We start from the raw sequence: 20,459 nt of genomic DNA, 5'->3' as shown, positions 1-20,459 counted from the left end.
GCCGAGAGAGGCTGAAGCTGTTGGAGGTGGTAGCCACCCTGAGAGTCCATCCAGCCCTTTTGTCTGACAAAAAACAGGGTTTCCTAGCTCTGAAAGGCGGCTTTCTGTCATTTGTGGAGTGTCGTGCAGGTGCAGCAAACTGGAGTCCCCAAAGGGTGTGGCCTCCCCCCCCCATCCACTTGTGTATAGATAATTTTTAGATTTGTAATCAGTGGCTTCTAATCTAGGCGTCTTGATTTCTTTTACTGCTAGAGCTTAAGAAGAAAATACATTGCTAATGAAAATAGCTGTTAGTTCCTGCACTTGTAACTGGTTTTCACCATTTCCTATTTTTCAGAATTTCCTAGAGTGTGAAGGAATTATCAAGTAACCCAAATCACAAGAGATCTGGACATCCATCACTGTTCTCAACTTGGCAGAAAGGGCCAGTGTTTCCTCATGTATCGGAACCGCTTCTTCTGACTCCCAAGACCCAAAGTGAGAATCGCCATTTTAGATTTGTCTTTGAAAGTACATCCAAACCTCTGCAATCTTCTTCTTCTTCTTCTTCTTCTTCTTCTTCTTCTTCTTCTTCTTATTATTATTATTATTATTATTATTATTATTATTTATCATCTGAATTTTTTGTATATCACCTTTAGGACCCAGTGGACAGAAGGGCAATTCATGTCAGATAAATTATGATTTTGGCAGTATTGATACCGTCTGCATTTTTAGCATGCAAACCTGGGCAGGATCTGTGCCAGTGCTTTATAACAGTCTTGAAGTGCACTGACAACTATTGGGGCCTGTGACACATCCCATTTTCAAACTGCTTTCATAGTGTTATATCTTGCTTGGTGTAGATCTGGCCCCGTAGCTGGACTTCTATCCCTGCTCCTTGGGGGATGTGGTTTACACTTGAGGCCATCTTCCCCGGACAAATCTCTTTTCCTGGGCCAAGGGTGTTAGGTTCCTTCTTTGTTGTGTTTCTTTCTCTCTGTTTGCTGCCTTCTCTCTCCTCTTCCCTTCCCAGTTTGATCAGGAGGCTCATGATCCCCCTTTCCCTCCTCTCCAGGTGCCCCCTTTTGCATTCCCTCCCGCGAGGCACCAGAGTTGAGATGAGGAATTCAGAAGAGCAAACGGCCACAACAGTTTTACAGCGTTTGTTGCAGGAGCAGCTCCGATATGGGAACCCAAATGACAGCCGCAACCTCCTTGCTTTGCACCAGCAAGCCACGGGCAACGTGCCCTCTTTTGCCAGCAATGGGAGCCCCGGGGCTCCCAATGAAGGGCTGAGCCCCCAAGACCATCAGATTGGGACCCATGTGGCCCGCCAAGAGCCCCAGGGCCAGGAGATACAAATGGACAACAGCATCATGGAGAAGCAGCTCTCCCCAAGGCTACAGAACAGCGAAGACCTCCCGACCTACGAGGAAGCCAAAGTCCAGTCCCAGTATTTCAGGGGCCAGCAGCATGCCAGCGTTGGGGCCGCGTTCTACGTGACGGGAGTCTCCAATCAGAAGGTGAGGACAGAAGGGCGCCCGACAGTTCAGCGCGTGAGTCCTGGAAAGGTCCACCAGGACGAAGGGCTGAAGGACCTGAAGCAAGGCCACGTTCGCTCCCTGAGCGAGAGACTGATGCAGCTGTCGCTGGCCACGAGCGGCGTTAAGGCCCACGCGCCAGTCACGAGTGCGCCTCTTTCTCCACTTTCCTCCCAGCAGAGCAATGACTTCTACAAGAACTCTGGGCCAGCCCCTCCTCAGCCAAACATGAAAGGGATGGAGCACCGGGGGCCACCTCCAGAATATCCTTACAAAAATATGTCCAGCCCACCCATGGGCTGTAAGCCACAGGACCCCGGGCATTTCTACAGCGACCATCGCATGGCCCAGCAAGTTCGATCTGATGGGCCCATGATGAGATACCAGCATCCTCCTGAATATGGGTCATTCAGGTAAGCGACATTCCTTGCGACTCAAGGGCTGGGTCTGGGGTTTTCGGGGGTGGGGGGAAGCTGTCATTAAGATGCCACTTAGGCCCTACTGTTGGTGGTGAACGGAGATGTGAGTTCAAATTTGTCTTTCCTTAAAGAGAGCCACCAGTAGGTCATCTTAAAAACAGATGGAGAATGAGAGCACCTCCAGACAGCTTGTTTCTGCTAAGAAATGGAACTCTTAGCAGGTGTGTGTACCCACATATTTATGGAGGATGTATCTACCCAGATCTGGATATATACCTTGAGGGATGTGTCATGCATAGATGTTCGTGGGAAGACTACCTCCTAGAATAGGTAGCAATAGGTTGGTGTTCCACGTTTTGCACAAGCTAAACTCACTCAAGCTAGCAGCTATTGGCACAGCATTTGTGTGGGCTGAGGATGCCTGTGGCTTTCAAACTTTCTACACTCAGGGCACATTTTCCGCATCATTTCTTCTGCTGTAGGATGCATCCAAGCTGTGGAGCATTCTAGGCTCTCTTCTAGGCTGTGATGTTTCAGGGCTTCCTGTTGCTCTGCATGAACTGACGCTATGCCTGCAGTAGGGTCCTAGCAGTCCTCTGTGGCTCTGTGTTGCAGAAGAGGTCAATAACGTTGGACAAGTTGTCTTTCAAGGAAGCTTCTTCTCTTCTACTGAGGTTTTAATTGACAAATCTCTGATCATCTTAATTCCTTGGAGCACAGTTTGAAAGCCATTGGGGTAGGCTGAGTTCCAAGGTGTTTCCTGATACATGTGTGTTCCCTGCTAATGGTCTGGCCCATCTGAGCAGCTCCCTGGCACCTTCAAAGAGAGGGTGGCTTCCGATGACATCCTGGAGTCCAAGGCCACTGTGTTTTTGAGGCACTCTGCAAGGACTCCTCTTGGCATGGTGGCAACATTGCTCACTGCAAATGTTATGTGGGTGGGTGGGACTCTCCAAGTGCCTTGAATACCTTGTAGAATGGCAGGATATCAATTCATAGCCATTTTCTGCCCTGGCTCCAGAGGTGCCACCCTGTCTTAATGGACCTGAGGTCCATTTGTTTTTTAAAAGTGGGGCAGAATATGGCTGAGCAAGGATTTAGCTGAATCTACTAGTACAATGTGTGTGACAGAGAGCAGATTTGGAACCTGACTAGAACCTGGTGGCGTTCTGCTGGGGTTGTAAGGAAAGGGGACTGTGGCTGCATTGATCCCTTTCTTAATATCATTGCAAAGGCAAAGTAGGAGAAGTGATGTGTTGATGGTGAACCATTGGTAGATGTTGGGAAGGTCATTGACAAGATGATGGAAAGAAGCGAAAGAGAAACCAATCATATGTCAGACTGGGGCAATGTGCTGTGTTCTCAGCACTTGAGACTTTGCTCTGGTCGGCTATGCCAGATATGATGGGTCTGGTTAGTCCCAGATTCTTTTCGTGTCCCAGAGGCTGAGAATTTCAACCTAGCGCTAACTTTTGCTTTGCTTTGCCCTGGCCAATTGGATGACCCAGCTAGGAGCGTCTCTGCAGCCTTTCCACACTGCGTGAACGTCATGCAAATCATCCCAAATGCCTAAGTGGTTAAAAAAACAAAACATCTTGGCAAGGAAGTTGTGTGAATTAGCAATTATAGTTAGGTCATGTTACGTGATGTGCTCTCATTAGACCCGTGTACAAACTTGCACACGTTTTAATAAGACTTACACCCGCTTATAAGGAATCTTTTGACATTGGCAATAGAGCGTCTGTGGCTAAGGCAGGCGATTCTTATTCAAGAAACTTATAGCACTGAAGGGGATGACGCCACAATGGCACATTTATTGAGGTTGAAACAAATACAAAGGCACAAGCTAGTTTTGGGGAAATTAGCTGAGCAAATAGAGGCTTAGAAGCAGTTTCAAGATTGAAAAATAGACTTTTTGAGACATAAGAGTATACACACACAGAGACAACAGGGGAAAGAGTAGAGGGAATTTTTAAAGGCAATATACTTTTCCTTGGGCTGCAGCCTTTTCCTGTAGAGCAGAACTGGGGAGCATTGCAACTCTTAGTCTTAGGTGAAGAGGAAAAGAAGACAGCGAGGCAAAACACTCACCCATGGCAGCTTCCTCTCACAAGCTGGAATGTGTCTTATGCCCTGTGTTTTCTCCCTTTTTAGAGAGAGAGAGCTAGCCTTTTTCTTCCCCCTAACTTGAGGGGTTTTTTTGTGTGTGATCTTATCTAAAGATCTACTTGCTATGGGAACAAAAGAGGGTGATTTAGGATGATGGCTGTACTTGATGCAGCCTGGAATTCAGCAACAGGGCTACATTAGCATGTGCATGACCAGGTAAAACTCTTGCCATCCAGCATTCATATTCTGCTTAGTTTTATCCCTACCTTTGTCTCTGGGGCATGCATTTGAAGAAGTCTATCAGGAAATGGTTACTTGACCCAGGCCTTCTGTGAATGCTCTCAGTCTGTAGGTGGGGTTTTGGGTCGCTTCAAAATGGAGTCAGTACTGCTCACAGAAGCTACCTTGTAACAGTCATTAAAAGTGTTTTCAACAGTAGGCAAAAAGGTTCATCCGATACGTTTTTGGGAATAGATTCTTTGCTTTTCTGAACCCTTTGCCACCCTGTTTACAGAGTTGGTTTGCATGCATTATCTGAAATGACTTGTGTCACGAAAAGGCCCTTTGATCTCTCTGAATAAATACTGAAGGCTGCCAAGAAATGCAAGTTCTATTTTTTAAAAATTTATTTTCCTAATATTTAGCTGTGGGGGTTTTTGGGGTTTTTTTTTTTAGCTTTGTTGTAAGCACTTTGCAGAACGTCTTTTCAGGCTTTGGCTGAACATCTGTACAAATGAGAAATAGGGTTGCTACCCAGGCTAGGATTTTAGCAGTGTGACCAGAATTTAATGCTGAGGTAGAACAGGGGAACAACAAAGAGTTGGGCTGCAACCCGCATAATTCCCAGCCAGCATGGCTGCCCTAAGCACGTGAAGAGTGCTTTCCCCTTTCCACTGAGCAAATGAGCCACGTCTTGCTTTTGCAGATGTGGTGAAAGGCAGCCCCATGAACCATTAGGGTCAACTAAGCCTATGTGTCTATAGCTCTGCATGAGACCAGCTGTATACTTCACAGTAGACCAGCATCTGGACCTTGCATGTCCTTATTCACCAGGATGGAAAACATCTTTTCCTGGGGTATGGTTGAGCATTTTTGTAGAAGATGGGTCCAGTTGACGTAGCGTTCATATCTAGCCCTGAGGATTTGCATGGCAGGTAGCGAGTGCTCTGTCCTCGGGTCCATCTTTAAAAACAGAATTTGGTTTCTTTTCTGCAGGAAAGTCAACCTGTACATGCTCAGGGACATTTTGACTTTAGGTCCCTTTTGAAGGGGGGTACGACACATTTTTTTCGGGGCCAGGGTACTCTTTCAATGTTCACAGGCACAGCCCTCAAGAGCCCAGAACTCTGCGTACTACAATTTCTAGCCCATCTCATCCCAAGGTTGCATTCTAATTTTTCTACCCTAACTTCCCCCTCTTGCCCCGCCCCCAGGCAGTCTGATTAATATCCATTGTGCCACATTGGAGACTCACCTTCATGAGGGTTTTCTGAGACCGGGAAGGTGCCGTTGCACCTGTGTCCTGCTTGTTGGTCCCTGGTAGACAGCTGGTTGTCCACTGTGTGAACAGAATACTGGACTGGATGAACCCCTGGTCTAATCCTGCATCAGGGCTCTTCTTATACAGTGCCTCTGTGTAAACCAGCCTCCCCAACCTGGCATAGCCAATGGCTGGGGACCATAATGGGAGTTGCAGGGGCCAAGTTGGGGAAGGCTAGTGTGAAGTATTTTAGTGCTGCTATTATTATTATTATTATTATTATTATTATTATTATTATTGCTATTGCTATTATTATTATTATTTTCTACACATTTGGATTTAAATGTTCACAGTTTCATTTTGCCACTAAAAGTTAATCTTTGGGAAATAAACTAAAACCTTAATAAATCCACCCTCTCCCTGTTATGAAGAGCATTGTTGAAATGGCAAGACAATCGGAAGATTAAACCCTTTAGTTCCTGATCCATAAATTCGGAGGAAGGCAGCAGCAGCAAAGGAGTTGGGATGGGACTCTATTATACCCAGATTGCAATTAATTAACACTGTTAGTGTCCCGATGCCAACAGGGTGATGGGCTGAATCCTCGGTATATACAAAGCGCCCTTCTGGAATGCCAAGCAGGGCTGGGGAGTTCTGGGAGGGCTTGTGGGCTGCTGAGATCAACTCCTCGGCTTTTTTGTTGTCCACAGCCTGTTTACTTATAATATATAATGTGGATTCTAAAGTACTTAAAAGGAACAAAGACCTTTTTCTGTTGTTGAAACCACACACCCTCTTCCTCATTCATGGTTCAGGGGAATCCAAGGAGAAAATGAGCTGTCTGTCTGTCTCTCCCTCCCTCCCCCTCTCTTTTTTTTTATTTTGTTTTACAAAAAGACAAAACTTAGTGAAATTCATGTCGCCATTTCCCCTGCCTCTTTTATGCCAGAGGCAGCCTGACTCTTAAGTCCCAGCCCTCTCTTGCCTTTGGGGGAGATTCAGGGATCCCTTTTCAAAATGTTAACATGTCCGGTTTAAACTCCTTAGCCCAGATTTTTCGAAGTTGTATCAGAGTGAGGGCAGAAGGCAGATGCGTTTTATGTCCCTGGTGCGCCTGCATGCACATAAATGGACACGCATGGACCCAAAATGTGAGTTGGCGGTTTCCCTTCTGCCATCCGACCATTCCACCTTTCCAGACAGCAAACGTCACTGAAGATGTGCTAGTAGTGGATCTTCTAAAAAGTAGAATTGGATCCATTATGAGATTGAACACTCCTGTGATGCAGTCCTTTACATTCTTACCTGGGAGTAAGCTCCATTGAACTCAAAAGGCGTAAGCATGTATAGAATTACAGTAGGTTTTTGTGTTGAGGGCAGTTTAAAGGAAACTGTCAAGGGCCATTTACCAATATTTATTTATTTATTGCATTTCTATACCGCCCAATGGCCAAGGCTCTCTGTTTCCTCAGCCATGGTAACTCTTGTGGGGTCCTGCACTTCCAGTGCTGTTTAACATCTGCATAAAACTGCTGGGGGGCGGGATTTTTTTAGAGCGTTTCATGGGTTGCTGTCAGTCTGGTGATGACACCCAATCCTGTTCTCTTTTCCATCTGAACCAGGTTCCCAAATGACTGTCTGAGTTTGGTAATAGACTGGGTGAGTGTGAATCAATTGCAGCTTATTCTAGGAAGATGGATTCCAAAATCCATATTATTGTGTAATACCTTCATTAGGTCAACAAAAATATATATGCAAGTTTTTGAGACCTCCAGATCTCTTCATCAGGCAAGATGTTATAAAAAGGGGTGGGGTGGGGTGACTTGCTGATGATGTCACACTGTCTGCATGGTCAGAGTCCCAAGATAGAATGGGGCTGGGGTAGTCTGCAGGCATTCAAATTAGGCTCCACTGGTCGTGTGATGGTTACAGGTAGAACCTGCCGCTGCCCTTAGGACTGCTGGAAGTAAGAAAACGTGAAATGGTGGATCCTCCATTTTTTAAAATCCTGCTGTTCTCAGATGTGTTTTTCATCCGGAATGAAGTCCACAAGCTCCTTTTTACTGGTGGACCACAGAGAGAAATTAGACAGTCCTTATACTGACAAAGCAGGAGATAAACTCCATGTTTTTACATTGATGGGGGAAGGTTACCAATGCATGGACAACTGTGCATACAACAGGAGAGAATAGTTTCAGGCTGCAGTAGATGATTTTATTGATGAAAAACCTGATGCGTTTCGGCCTCTTTCTTTATTGTTAGGCCTTCTTCAAAGGCCTGAATGAAACATGAATGAACTTGGTTTATGGTTTAATTTGTTTTTAGCTGTGTATATTTACTGTTTTATACTATATGCTTTTATCTGTATGCCGCCCTGAGATCTTATTTATGTAGGGCGGGATATAAATGTTTTAAATAAATAAATAAATAAATAAATAAATAGATAAATAAATAAAATTAGAAGAGCACGTTGCAAGCAAGGCCTGTGCATCCACTTAAACAGTATAAAAGAATTTCATTACTCCACGTACAGTGGGTGCTCACCTGCCTTGAACCATGGATGACTGTAGCCGAGCGATCCCTGTCCTTGCAGGGCTGTGGCTGGCATATCAGCCAAAGCTGATAAAAAGTGCTCCATACCACTGGGACCATGTGGGCCTCAAATGACAGAGCTGGATCTGTGAGCCGCCCCCGGGGACTGTGGGCTTGCTTCTCCTGGTGGAGAGCAGCTCCATCTAGGGCAGGTTGAACAGACAGATGCAGTCCCTCCAACAGAACCTTCACCCTGTCTATATGCTGATGACACCCAGCTCTGTTACTCCTGTGGTACCTCAGCTGTGCTGGTTGCCAGTCCGTTTCTAGGCCTGATTCAATGTTGGCACTGAGCCTGAAAGCCCTAAATGGTTTAGCACCAGTCTACCTGAAGGAGCACCTTCTCTTATATGTTCCCACTGGAGGCTTTTCCTGGGTGCAGCAGGTGATTACTAGGGAAAGAGCCTTCTCTGTAGTGGCCCCCACGCCCACCCTGGTTTGTGGAATGTCCTTCTCAGGAAGATACCTTTATTATGTACCTTCCTCTTCCAACAGGTGTTTCATCTTTAATTGGATGTTGTTACCTGTGTTACTTTTGGCTCTTTAATGTTTCCAGTATCTTAACAGTTTGATATTTTCATCAGTTGTATTGTTGTTTTGGTCATTACCTTATTGTTGTGTGGGGTTTTTTTTAGACTGTAAACTGCTCCGAGGGCATTTGAGAAAGAGGTTTATGATTAGATAGATATCTCACTGTTTTCTCCTCTCACAAGGAACCCAAGGCAGCTCACATGGCCCTCCTCTCCATATGATCCTCACAACAACCCTGTGAGGTACGTTAGGCTGAGAGTCAGTAACTGGCCCAAAGTCCACCCAGTGAACTTCAGGGCCGAGTGGGGACTAGAACCCAGATTTCCCAAGTGACCACTAACCACCCTGGATCCCTTGGCAGAACACACATGAATCTGAATTTTAAGGGGAAGAGCAGTCCATTGAACATCGCCTCCACCTACTCACTGTCCTTCCGTCTTGTCTGGATTCAGTTTATTCGATCTCATCCACCCCGCTAGGCGTTCATTTTTAGAACTTCAGCTAGTGTGGCGTAGTGGTTAGAGTGTCGGCAGATCCAGGTTCTAGTCCCCACGCGGCCACGAAGCTCACGGAGTGACTTCGGGCCGTCACTTACCCTCAGCCTAACCTCCCTCATATGGAGAGGAGGTGGATCATGTAGACCGCCTTGAGCTCTTTGGAGGAAGGCAGGATATGCATGTAATAAATAATGAAATGCCATTTATCCGGATGGCTTTGTGTATAACCGCTCACTCTGAGGTCTTGACCGTGCCGGACGTAAGTGCAGGGCCCCGGGGCCTGGCTGAGCTGCTCTTTGCCGGTTGTCTTTGCAGGCAGAATCCCGACCTCCATCTGCAGCTGCCACAGAGGCCCCACCACCATCACAGCCCCACGTCTTCGCTCACGTCCTTGGGGTCTCTGACCTTGATGCACTCGCTGCCGCCATCCCGATTGTCTCCTTCTCAGCATCAGCCGCCTCTCACTCCCAGCCAAGGGGACCCCTTCTCTCTGCCCCGGACCCAGCAGCTCTTTCTATCCAACCAGATCCACCAGGGAGACCTTTACCGACTCTGCCAGCCTGTGATTGGGCAGCAGCAGCAGCACCAGCAGCAGCACCAGCCAGGGGATTCCTACTCGGCGCTGGCCAGGCCTCCGCCGCCACCTTCTCCTTACCAGCAGATGCCGGTAGACCCTTTTGTCATCGTCTCCAGGGCTCAGCAGATGGTGGAGATCCTGTCTGACGAGAACCGATCTTTACGGCAGGAGCTGGATGGGTGCTATGAGAAAGTAGCTAGGCTGCAAAAGGTAGGAAGCGCCACAGCCTGCCTGCCTCCCTTGGTTTCTGTGTGCGCCTCAGGACAGCATGAGCGAGCCACTAGTCTGCCTTGGAGAATGCCAAGGCCATACGTGTAAGCAGCTTCTGGTAACACCCCACATTTTCATCGGGCCACGTCTGTTTTACAGACATCTGCTACATCAGTGGCCAGGTCTTCAGGGAGGCCGTAGTTCCGTGGGTAGAGCCCCTGCTTGCATTCGCAAGGTCCCAGGTTCAATCCCTGGCATCTCCAGGTAGGGCTGCGAAAGTCTGAAATCCTGGCGCCATGGCTGCCGGTCAGCGCAGTAGACCAGGAATAGGCAATCTTTTAGGGCCTCTGGGCATTTTTGGCAATTTAAGAAACTGCCCTGGCCACCACCACAAAATGGCTGCCATGGGTGGGCATGGCGAGTCACAAAGGACAAAGGAACCTGCTCAATGACCCAGTACAAAGCAAAGGTGGGGGAGGAGCCACAACCCACTAAACAATTCTTTTGAAGCCATACTTTTCAGCACCAGAAGAAACCCATTTCACAGAATGCAACCCCTTTTTCTCTCATCTCACCCCCATCTACCTCCAACTCATTTCCCCCATCTCTTTCTCTCACCCTGCTCACCACTCGTAGATGCGTGCTCTCTCTCGCTCTCACTCTCTCTCTCTCTCTCTCACACACACACACACACACACCAAGGCCCATTCACTCACATACAAACTTTGCTTTGAAGTGATCCCAGCAGCTGTACATTGATGGTGCTATATAAATAAATAAATAAATAAATAATAATAAAAGATGGGAGGGGTTTCGTGCACCTTGTTGAGCACCAAGAAAGATGTCCGGAGCGCACTAGAACCCACAGGCACCACACGGGCTACCTGTGTTGTAGCTGATACTGATTTGGGTGGATGATGGTCCATGGCAGCTTGCTAGATTCAGACCCTGGGAATTGCAGCTGTGTGAGGATGTTGAAATGCCTCTGTTTTAGACCCAAAATTCTTAGGCTCTGAAATACTGGGGAGAAGCCATGTCATTGAAATCACTTTATGCATGTAGGCAGTGGGGTTGAGGGCTCTGATGTCAGTGGGGCGGCGAATCTGCTCTGGGTTTCAATCAGAACGAGTCAGAAGAACTCTAAAGGAGCTATCTGAGTTCTGACTGGAGTGGACCCACCAGTCCCCACTGCCTGTAGGCATTCATTTTGTGTACACTGATAGCCTGCTCTTCCCCCAGTGAAGCTTCAAGCACCTCACATCTGGTTCCCAGGCTGCCTGACATCCGGGCATCTCAAGGCTGGGCTCACTCAGCGTCGTCAGGCTCTTGGGTGAAAAAGGTTCCCTTGGTGATGTGGGCCCCTGCTTTTGTCTTGCCTGAGGAATGATTATTAATTTTTCCAAAAGCATTTCACAAAGCCTGTGTACGTTCAGTATTGTAGAATGTATGCGCCTTTTTGTTTATTTGTTGTAGCTGGAAACAGAAATTCAGCAAGTTTCAGAGGCCTATAAAAACCTGGAGAAGTCTTCCACAAAGCGGGAAACCCTGGAAAAGGCTATGAGGAACAAGCTGGAAGGTGAAATCCGCAGGCTTCATGACTTCAATCGGGACCTCAGAGGTAAAAGGAGCTTTTAGAATTCTACACTTAGAGTGGAAAACTGGTGGCTGAGGAATGGGCATAATTAAAAAGAGAAATCATTCTTATCGCTTCTGCTTCCCTTGCACAGCAGTCTACGAACTCACAAGTCTTATGTTTATGCTTGCAACAGCTCTGTCTAGTAATTTGCATTGGGAATTATTTACTATAAATAATAGTAAATTATTTATATCCCGCCTTTTATCCTCTTGCAAGGATCCTGAGGCAGTATACGTGAAATTCTTCCTCTTCATTTTATCCTCACTAAAACCCTCTCAGCTTAGGCTGAGAGTCAGTGACTCAGAGTCACCCAGTGAGCTTCATAGCTGAATGGGGACTAGAAGCCGGGTCTCCTCAGTCCCACTCAATCCATTACACCACACTGGGACCCAGGGGGATTTATATCCTCCTCTCCCTCACCCAGTTTTCCTCACAACAACCCTGTGAGGTTAGATTGAGAGAGAGTGACTGGTCCAGGGTCATTTAGAGAGCTTCATGGCTAAGTGAGAACTTCAATCCGTCCCGGATTCTGGCCCGACTGTAATCATTACACCAGATAGATGAGCCAGTAAAAGTGGGGGCAGGGGTGGAAGGCAGGAAGTCCTCTGGCTTCCTCTCCTGTTATTGTGCTTCATAGAATCATAGAATGGTCGAATTGGAAGGGGCCTCTAAGGCCATCGAGTCCAACCCCCTGCTCAATGCAGGAATCCACCTTGAAGCATCCCTGGCAGATGGCTGTCCAGCTGCCTCTTGAAGGCCTTTCGGGTGGGAGAGCCCACAACCCCCCTATGTTAATTGTTCGTTGTGGTTATTGTGCTGCTCTTAGCAAGAGAGGGGTGTATGGAAGGACGCATGGTGAGGAAGATGTGGATAGAGAGGGGGTTTCTACCCTCTATCTCAGGTGTATTGAACCTCTCCCAGCCTGATGGCCGAACGCCATTTCAGAGAAGTTCTCGGGGATGGCGACGGCATTCCAGCGATGGGCAGAGGGAAGGCAGCAGTGGGGTGCAGTCAAATGCAGAAGAGGTGGGTCCAAAACATATTTGGCAATCACAGTAATGTCTCTTTCTGTCCCTTAAGAGTGATGAAGCTGTAGAAAACAGGCTCCCAAGCCACGATAGTAACATTAAAAAAGGCCCCTTTAGAAACAAACCTAAATAAGATGCATACTTTTGATTAAAATCTTGTGTCATTAGGCAGAGACCTGTGTATATCAGGAGCCATTTACTTTTTAAATGAAGGAATTAGAAAACCTGCCCATGTGTTTTGTTCCATCTTTTTTCCCCTGCATTGTTATACTAATTCATGCAAATGTTCGGGAAACTATTGCCTTGCTGTAAGGTTTTGGAATGACTCCACAGAATTAAGCCGAATTTTCCCCCACCTGTACAAAAGGGAGAAAGCTACACTTTGAAATCTCTGTTGCGTAAGATGATTGCTCTGCTGAGTTCCTTAGAATTTCATAGTGAGTTGTTACACCTAGAATCGCTGCCGTTTGGAGGGTAGAGAAAACGTTGCCTTCGTTTTGTGTCTGCTGGAGGATTTAGGATCTTTACTCTGGCATATCAGTGATGAGGACAAGTAACTGAATTTTATAAATGCGTCTCTTCTCTTTTTGCAGAGCGTATGGATAGTGCTAATAAGCAGCTTGCAGAGAAAGAGTTTGAGGGCTCTGAGGATAACAGGAAAACCATCTCCCAACTCTTTGCGCAAAGTGAGTCCTGGGTTTTTCAAGTGTATGACTCCTCCTGTGCGAAGGCTGCCGATGAGACCTGTTGCAAATGTGGGCTTGAGTGAGATGATCAGTATGCAAAAGTGGCTGGGACCAGAAGAGGCTGGGGCTTGGGATTTTCTCAGCAGAGCATGAGGCGGCGAGATGCCGGTGATGCCTACTTGTAGCTTTTTAATCACAGACCGCCCAGTGCTGAATACGAAACTCACACTTAAAACAGCTTCTCTTCTACGGAGAAGTGACCCTGCCTGTCGGAGGAATGCATAGAAGTTGTTAAATCCTTCCCGTCTGTGTTTTGCAGATTGTCAGGTGTTCCATCGCCCGCTCATTGATGGAATCAGATTTTTTTTAGGGATGTACAAGAATTTCACTCCTGTTTGCAAATGTGCATTTGCACAAATCCACCCCACCCATAACATTTTTTAAAAAACCAGAACGGTCTGCCAGTCCATGGAATCTGTGCGGCGCATGAAAAGCCAGTCCACTGCATTCATAGAAATCCGAACTCATTTGGATCCGTTTCAGATTCCTCCAACAGCTGTAATTGGCCCTTGTGTGCAGACTCCCTCTGAAATGGCACTGAACATGAGAAAGCTCTCCAGCGGCATTTAGGAAAGCCAGGGACAACGGAGACCCAGGAGAGAGGGGGACAATGGCTACTGTAGTTGCAGATTTCTTTTCAGATTCATTGAACGTATGAAATGGGCTCAACAGCACCCTCAAGGGGAGTAATTTACATAAACTCCTCTGGATCAGTGCAAATTCTCCAGCACCAAGAGAGTTTCCAGTTCTAAATAAGCATTAAAACCAGGGTGCAAGCCATCTATCTCCATGAGCAGCAACGCCAAGGTTTGTTTGCAGGGTAGATGGCCAGAACACTCGATTGTGTCTCTCACTGTGGGGTGGGGACCTTGAGGTTGAGTTTGTATTTTGTATTTCACCTTTGGGGTGAAAGTAGGACAAACAGAGAGAGAGAGAGGGACGGAGAAGAGCACAGGGAGAAGTGCTGGATGGTGGATCTTGTGCCTGTGCGCGTTTCATCCATTCCTTCCCGACTTCTCCACACACCCTGTTAACCTCCCAGCCTTTTGCTTCATCTTGAACTACAAAGGTGCTTAGAGGAAGAACTTTTCCCTTTCCAAAACTATAAGGAAATAATTTTAGGTTATGACCCTTGTCCAGAGAAGCAGATTGATGACAGTAGAAACCAAAATTACAGGTATGTAAGTGCTGTTTTCCCCCTGGGCTGAATTGTCTTTAGAATTAGCATGGTACGGTTGAATCACTTCCCTCGTCGGTCCTCCCAGCAGACAGAAATTAATGTGACGCTGTTACATTGAAATATGCAGGACGTTTGCAAAACAGAGGGCATTTGCCATGGTGTAGAGCAGGGGTCCCCAACCTTTTTAAATCGGTGGGCACATTTGGAGCCTTGGAAGTGTCTTACAATATGGCTGCCACAGGGGCACCTTTCCCATTCATAAAATGTCTGCCAGGGTGGGCATGGCCTGTTGCAGAACACCCCTTTCTCAAAAGCCAAACCGGTGAGATGATCAGAAAAGTCACTTGCCCAGGAACTGTGTACAAGGTTAGGGGTAGGTCTGAGCAACAAAACACAGAACAACCCTATTAAAACCAAATAAAGTTGGCACTGGAGGGCAGCACGTCACTTGGCAGCAAACAGCTCCCCAGTTGTTGTTTTAAAAAAAACTTTAAGCAATGAAATAAAAATCAAAGGGGAAGAGAACCTGGCAGGTACCCTGGGCAGCTACTTTTCTGATCATCTCATGAGTTTAACTTACCAGCCGTGCCCACCATGGCAGCCATTTTATGAATGGGCAAAGTGTCCCCATGGCAGCCATATTGTAAGAGTGCCCATGACATGCTTTCAAAATTCCTGTTATGCCCACCAGCCTGCAAAGGTTGGGGACCCCTGCCTTAATGGATCAGCACTGGGGCCGTAGGCCCTATATATGCTAGTATCGCCTTCACAGACCTTGCACTTTCCAGATGGAGTTATGGGAGGTGCAGTCCAACCCATATGGATGTTGAGAGGTTAGTGAAGGCCATGTTAGTAGAATGTAATATACATTATATTTCACTAACATATAGCTCCTATTGCTTCAATTTCAGTCACTCTAACTCCATTCTTTTTATTACCGGTGACATTTTGAGTATTATATAAAATATTGAGCAGTGCATTCGGGAGTGGTTCAGCACTGGCACAAGAAACCATTGTGTTGTAATTTATTTTGCGTTTATATACTGCTTTATAAGTTTCAAAGTGCTTCACAGACACTATTTTGTAATCCTAAACACAGCAACCCAGTAAATAACCCTGTAGTAAGTAACTCTTCCCATATTGCCGGTGGAAAGATGAGGCTGAGAGATGGTGTGATTTAAGGCAACCTCAGGAGTTTTTATTTGGACTGCGTTGGTGACGTGTCTTAGTATAATGCTGTACACCTCTTTGAGGTCTTTCTGGTGGGCAATTAGCATAGTTTTTAAATAAACATAAAGTAAGGATGTGTTCAGCAGTGAAGTTGTTGCATACTACAGTGTCTTCCTGATGCTGTTGAATCAAGTGGGTGTTGGATGGGAGGCTTCGTTTTGTCCGGTTTTTGGTCGATGCGATTAGAATCATGGAATAGTAGAGTTGGATTGGAGCTATAAGGCCATCGAGTCCAACCCCCCTGCGCATTGCAGGAATCCACCTTAAAGCATCCCTGACAGATGGTTGTCCAGCTGCCTCTTGAAGGCCTCTAATGTGGGAGAGCCCACCACCTCCCTAGGCCATGGGTTCCATTGTCATACTGCTCTAACAGTCAGGAAGTTTTTCCTGATCTCCAGCCGGTAGTGCTGGTTTCCTGAATGGGCCTCTCCCACTGAACCCCCTCCCCTTCATTCTTCTGATCTCACCCTGCTTGGAGAGCCAGCTCAGTGTAGAGGTTAAAGGGCATCAGACTAAGCTTGGGGGAGACCCACGTTCAAGCCCTTGCTTAACCAAGATGCTTTTTCCTCACCGTTCTGCCCATTTTCAAGATAACTTTTAAAGATGTCTTTCTCCTTTCCATTTCATTCGGGCAGACAAAGAAACCCAGAGGGAGAAAGAAAAACTGGAGATAGAACTGGCGAGTCTTCGCTCCACTAGTGAGGAACAGCGGAGGCACATTGAGATCCGTGACCAGGCTTTGAACAATGCGCAGGCCAAGGTGGTGAAACTGGAGGAAGAGGTAAGGGCCTCTCTGGCTTGGAGGAACTGCTGGGAAATCCATTGGTCAGCTTCTGCTTTCGTTTACACTTTTTGTATATGGTCACACATCAGGCCTTATATTCATTTTATGTATTCTGCAAAACTAGCCCAGCTGAAGTTGGAGCGCCTGCCCATATTGCATTGTAGACGAGCAAATACTTCAAATTCCAGAGTCACAAAAGCAAATTACAGCTTTGAATGCCCAAAACACGGTTGGAAGTGGCAGAAATGCCTGGGTATGTTGTACGTGTAGCAGCAGCATAAATCTTTATCCAAACCAATCAAGAATAAAGTTCAGTAGTGTAGCCTCCACATGTGAGACGACGGGGAGTCCACAGTCTCTTTGGGGGAATGGAAGACGTGCAGCTATTCTGAGCCCTACAAGATCAGATCTTCAGCTCCTGAGGAGTGTTCAGTTGCTGATTTTGCTCACAAAGAGGCCCTTTTACTGCAGCTGGGGATCTGTGTTTGTGGTTGGAAGTTCCATTATCCACAGATTGTGTAGAAGCACTAATGATCTAATAATCTCTAATATAACTACCTCTTGGATTTGAGGCCAGGATGGGGGGGGGGGCGCTTGCCAGGACCCCTTCTCTAGTAAGTCATAGTCGTAGTCAATGTATTTGTATACTGCATTTTCCACAATCCAAAGCGGTTCACAAACAAAGTAGCTGTAATTATAATACATTACAACACTAACTCAATTACAGTTCACTTAAAACATATCAAAATTTAAATAAGCACAAGACATACCAGTAGATCAGTTAACAACAATCACATATCCTAGGATTTAGCTATTCGCCAAACAATTCATGTTAAGAGCCGTTGGAGAAACCTTCTGCCTGGGTAGAAATCCCTCCGCTGTCATGGAGACAGCACAAACACCATCCCACGTGTGTGAGTGCACACACACATTTGCACACACCAAAAGTAGCAGCAAACATTGGGAAAGCCCTTACGGGACGGGGGCGATAGTCCCTCTCTCGCGCCCCCATCGAACGCGCCTCTGAAGGTGGTGGTCTCGAAAGACGGGCCTCTCCACAAGGTCTTAAGAACTGGGCAGGTTTGTGTAGTCCTTCAGGTAGCCTGGTCTCAAACTGAGTAGGGCTTCATAGTTTATAACCAGCATTTTGAATTCTGTTTGGAAATAGACCAGTAGCCAGTGAAGTCGCTGTAGCAAAGGGAGTCGTGCGCTCCCTGTAACCAGCCCTAGTCAAAAGTCTGGCTTCAGCATTCTGGACCAAGTGAAGTTTCCGAAAGGTTTCCGAAAGCAGCCCCGTGAAGAGCACTGTACAGTAGTCTAAACGGGATGTAACTAAGGCATGTAGGCCCATGGCCAGATCAGACGTCTCTGGGAACAACAGCAGCAGCTGGCGCACTAGCCTCAGCTGTGCAAAAGCACCCCTGACCACTGCTGAGACCCGGGCATCAGGACCAATTCCCAGAGTGCACCCAAACTACGAGCCTGAATCTTCGGGGGGAGCATAACCCCCTCCAGCTCAGTTTGAATCCTACTGCCTGAGCAGGGGGCACCTCTATATTGCCTGGATTAAGCTTCAGTTTATCTGCCCACATCCAGTCCATTACTGTAATCAGGTACTGATTTAGAACCAGAACAACTTCCTTGAATATAGATAGAAAGGAGAGAGAGAGAGAGAGAGAGAGAGAGAGAGAGAGAGAGAGAGAGAGAGATGGTGTCATCAGCATATTATTATTATTATTATTAATAATAATAATAATAATAATTTATATAGCACCATCAATGTACATGGTGCTGTACATAGTGAAAGAATAAAACAGCAACACCCTGTCGCATAGGCTTACTTTCTAATAAAATCGTAAGAAAACAATAAGAAAGGGAAGAGAATGCACCGAATAGGCACGGGACAATAAAACTAACAGTGTGAAAGTAAGAACAAAGTCAAGTTCTAAAAGCTGTAGAAAAAAGAAAAGTTTTCAATTGAGCTTTAAAAACAGTAATTGAACTCGTGATCCGCAAATGCTCCGGAAGAGAATTCCAGGCATAAGAGGGAGCAAGAGAAAATGGACAAAGCCGAGCAAGAGAAGTAGAGACTCTTGGGCGGGTGAGGAACATGGCATCAGAGGAGCGAAGAGCACGAGCGGGGCAATAGTGTGAGATGGGAGAAGAAAGATAGGAAGGAGCTAGACTGTGAAAAGCTCTGAAAGTCAACAGGAGAAGCTTTTATTGGATTCTGAGGCGAACTGGAAGCCAATGGAGGGATTTCAGGAGTGGAGTAACATGATCAGAGCGAAGAGCCAAGAAGATGATCTTAGCAGCAGAGTGGTGGATAGAAACCAACGAACTGATGTGAGAAGAAGGAAGGCCAGTCAGGAGAAGGCTACAATAGTCCAGCCGAAAAATACTGGTGGCACCGAACCCCAAACTTCCCAGAATAATATATGGATCAGAATGTAGTTAACCATTGGGAGTGTACACATCTCCAAATGTTGTGATGCAGTTCCTGGCTCAAAAATGTGTACAAAAATGCATATTTTATGAGGAATGGCATACAATTTAAATGTGAATTCTCATGCAGTTTTTTTAAAGTATCACTGAAGACCTGCAAAACGGATGTAGGCTGATCTATTCCCCCCCCCCCCAAACGAGGCTTCCTTTATCACCTCCCCACATGCTGCTCCTTCAGTCCCTTGCACAAATATTATTTATTACATTTCCATCCCGCCCGATAGCCGAAGCTTGTGCAGGATGTGAGACTTTCCAAACAGAGGAGGCTGTTTGATTGACCAATTTAGCTTAGTTTCATTTACTCTGACTGAAAGTTGCCCTCCAGGGGTTCAGAAAAGAGTCATTCCCAGCTAGACTGGAAGATGCAAGGGTGGGACCTGGGACCTTCTACATGCAAAGCACCTGGTTTACCACTGAGCTATGGCGCCTCTCCAGACAATTGTGACAGAAGTGCCATCCAAACCCACGCTGCTGTACAGAGACCAGCGTCTAAGAAGGCTCTTTCTGCCATGAATCTGGCGCCCTCCATTACTTGGCCATCCTGACGCAATGACCAGGTTCACACAATCCTAGAGGGGAAATAAGGAACAGTGGCTCATTTCCCCTCTCCAGTCACATGCTGGTGGGGGATGGGGGAGAGCGGATTTGCATATTTATTTATTTATTTATTTATTTATTTATTTATTTTATTACATTTATATACCGCCCCACAGCTGAAGCTCTCTGGGCGGTTTACAACTATTAAGAATAGTAAACATTAAAAGTATACAAAAATTTAAAAAACACAAAAACAGTATAAAAACAACAGTGTCCATTTAAAAACAACAATTCTGGGGTCCATTAAAAACAAACTTAACGTTGTTAAATGCTGTTAAAATGCCTTGGAGAAGAGAAAAGTCTTGACCTGGCGCAGAAAAGATAACAATGTTGGCGCCAGGCGAGCCTCATCGGGAAGATCATTCCACAGTCGGGGGGCCAACCACCGAAAAGGCCCTCTTCTCCCTTGTTGCCATCCTCCGAGCTTCCCTCGGAGTAGGCACTTGGAGGAGGGCCTTAGATGTTGAGTGCAGTGTACAGGTAGGTTCATGTCAGGAGAGGCGTTCCATCAGGTATTGCGGTCCCAAGCCATAATTACCCTTGCCAGCCAGGCTTGCTGTGTTGTGTGAACCCATAGGCTGTTTTAGTGTTCTGGAGTGGCTTGTGAGCCATGGCCACCCTTGCCATTTCGTACAACAGGGCAAACCTCACCTACACAGGTCAGTAGGTGCATCCCCATCCCCCGGCACACGCCCAGCAGATGCGTCGGGGGAAATAAGCTATCGTGGCTGGTTGCCCTCCCTGGTCATGCAGTGAGGCGCTGTACTGTGCCCATCTGAGGATCCCCAGGGCTGCTTGGGTGCCCTTGTATGTGT

At 46.6% G+C, this 20,459-nt stretch overlaps 1 protein-coding gene across 2 annotated transcripts in view; it reads left to right on the top strand.

The window, feature by feature from the left end:
- Window positions 1-337: 337 nt before the first annotated feature.
- Window positions 338-20,459, top strand: part of AMOT (angiomotin) — a 37,131-nt gene continuing 17,009 nt past the window's right edge. The window contains exons 1-7 of one of the 2 annotated variants that reach the window (XM_063141754.1): window positions 338-477; window positions 1,058-1,505; window positions 1,704-1,936; window positions 9,467-9,938; window positions 11,412-11,556; window positions 13,196-13,288; window positions 16,394-16,539. In XM_063141754.1, coding sequence (XP_062997824.1) covers window positions 1,101-1,505; window positions 1,704-1,936; window positions 9,467-9,938; window positions 11,412-11,556; window positions 13,196-13,288; window positions 16,394-16,539 — 1,494 coding nt within the window. In that variant the 5' untranslated portion in view covers window positions 338-477; window positions 1,058-1,100. Of the gene's footprint in view, window positions 478-1,057; window positions 1,937-9,466; window positions 9,939-11,411; window positions 11,557-13,195; window positions 13,289-16,393; window positions 16,540-20,459 lie in introns of both variants that reach the window. The other variant, XM_063141753.1, reaches the window with a different exon arrangement.

This window comes from Elgaria multicarinata, chromosome 15 (assembly GCF_023053635.1).
Source record: "Elgaria multicarinata webbii isolate HBS135686 ecotype San Diego chromosome 15, rElgMul1.1.pri, whole genome shotgun sequence".
NCBI classification, from domain to species: domain Eukaryota; kingdom Metazoa; phylum Chordata; class Lepidosauria; order Squamata; family Anguidae; genus Elgaria; species Elgaria multicarinata.
Note: the sequence above shows the minus strand (reverse complement) of the source record. Positions and strands in the feature narration are given on the sequence as shown.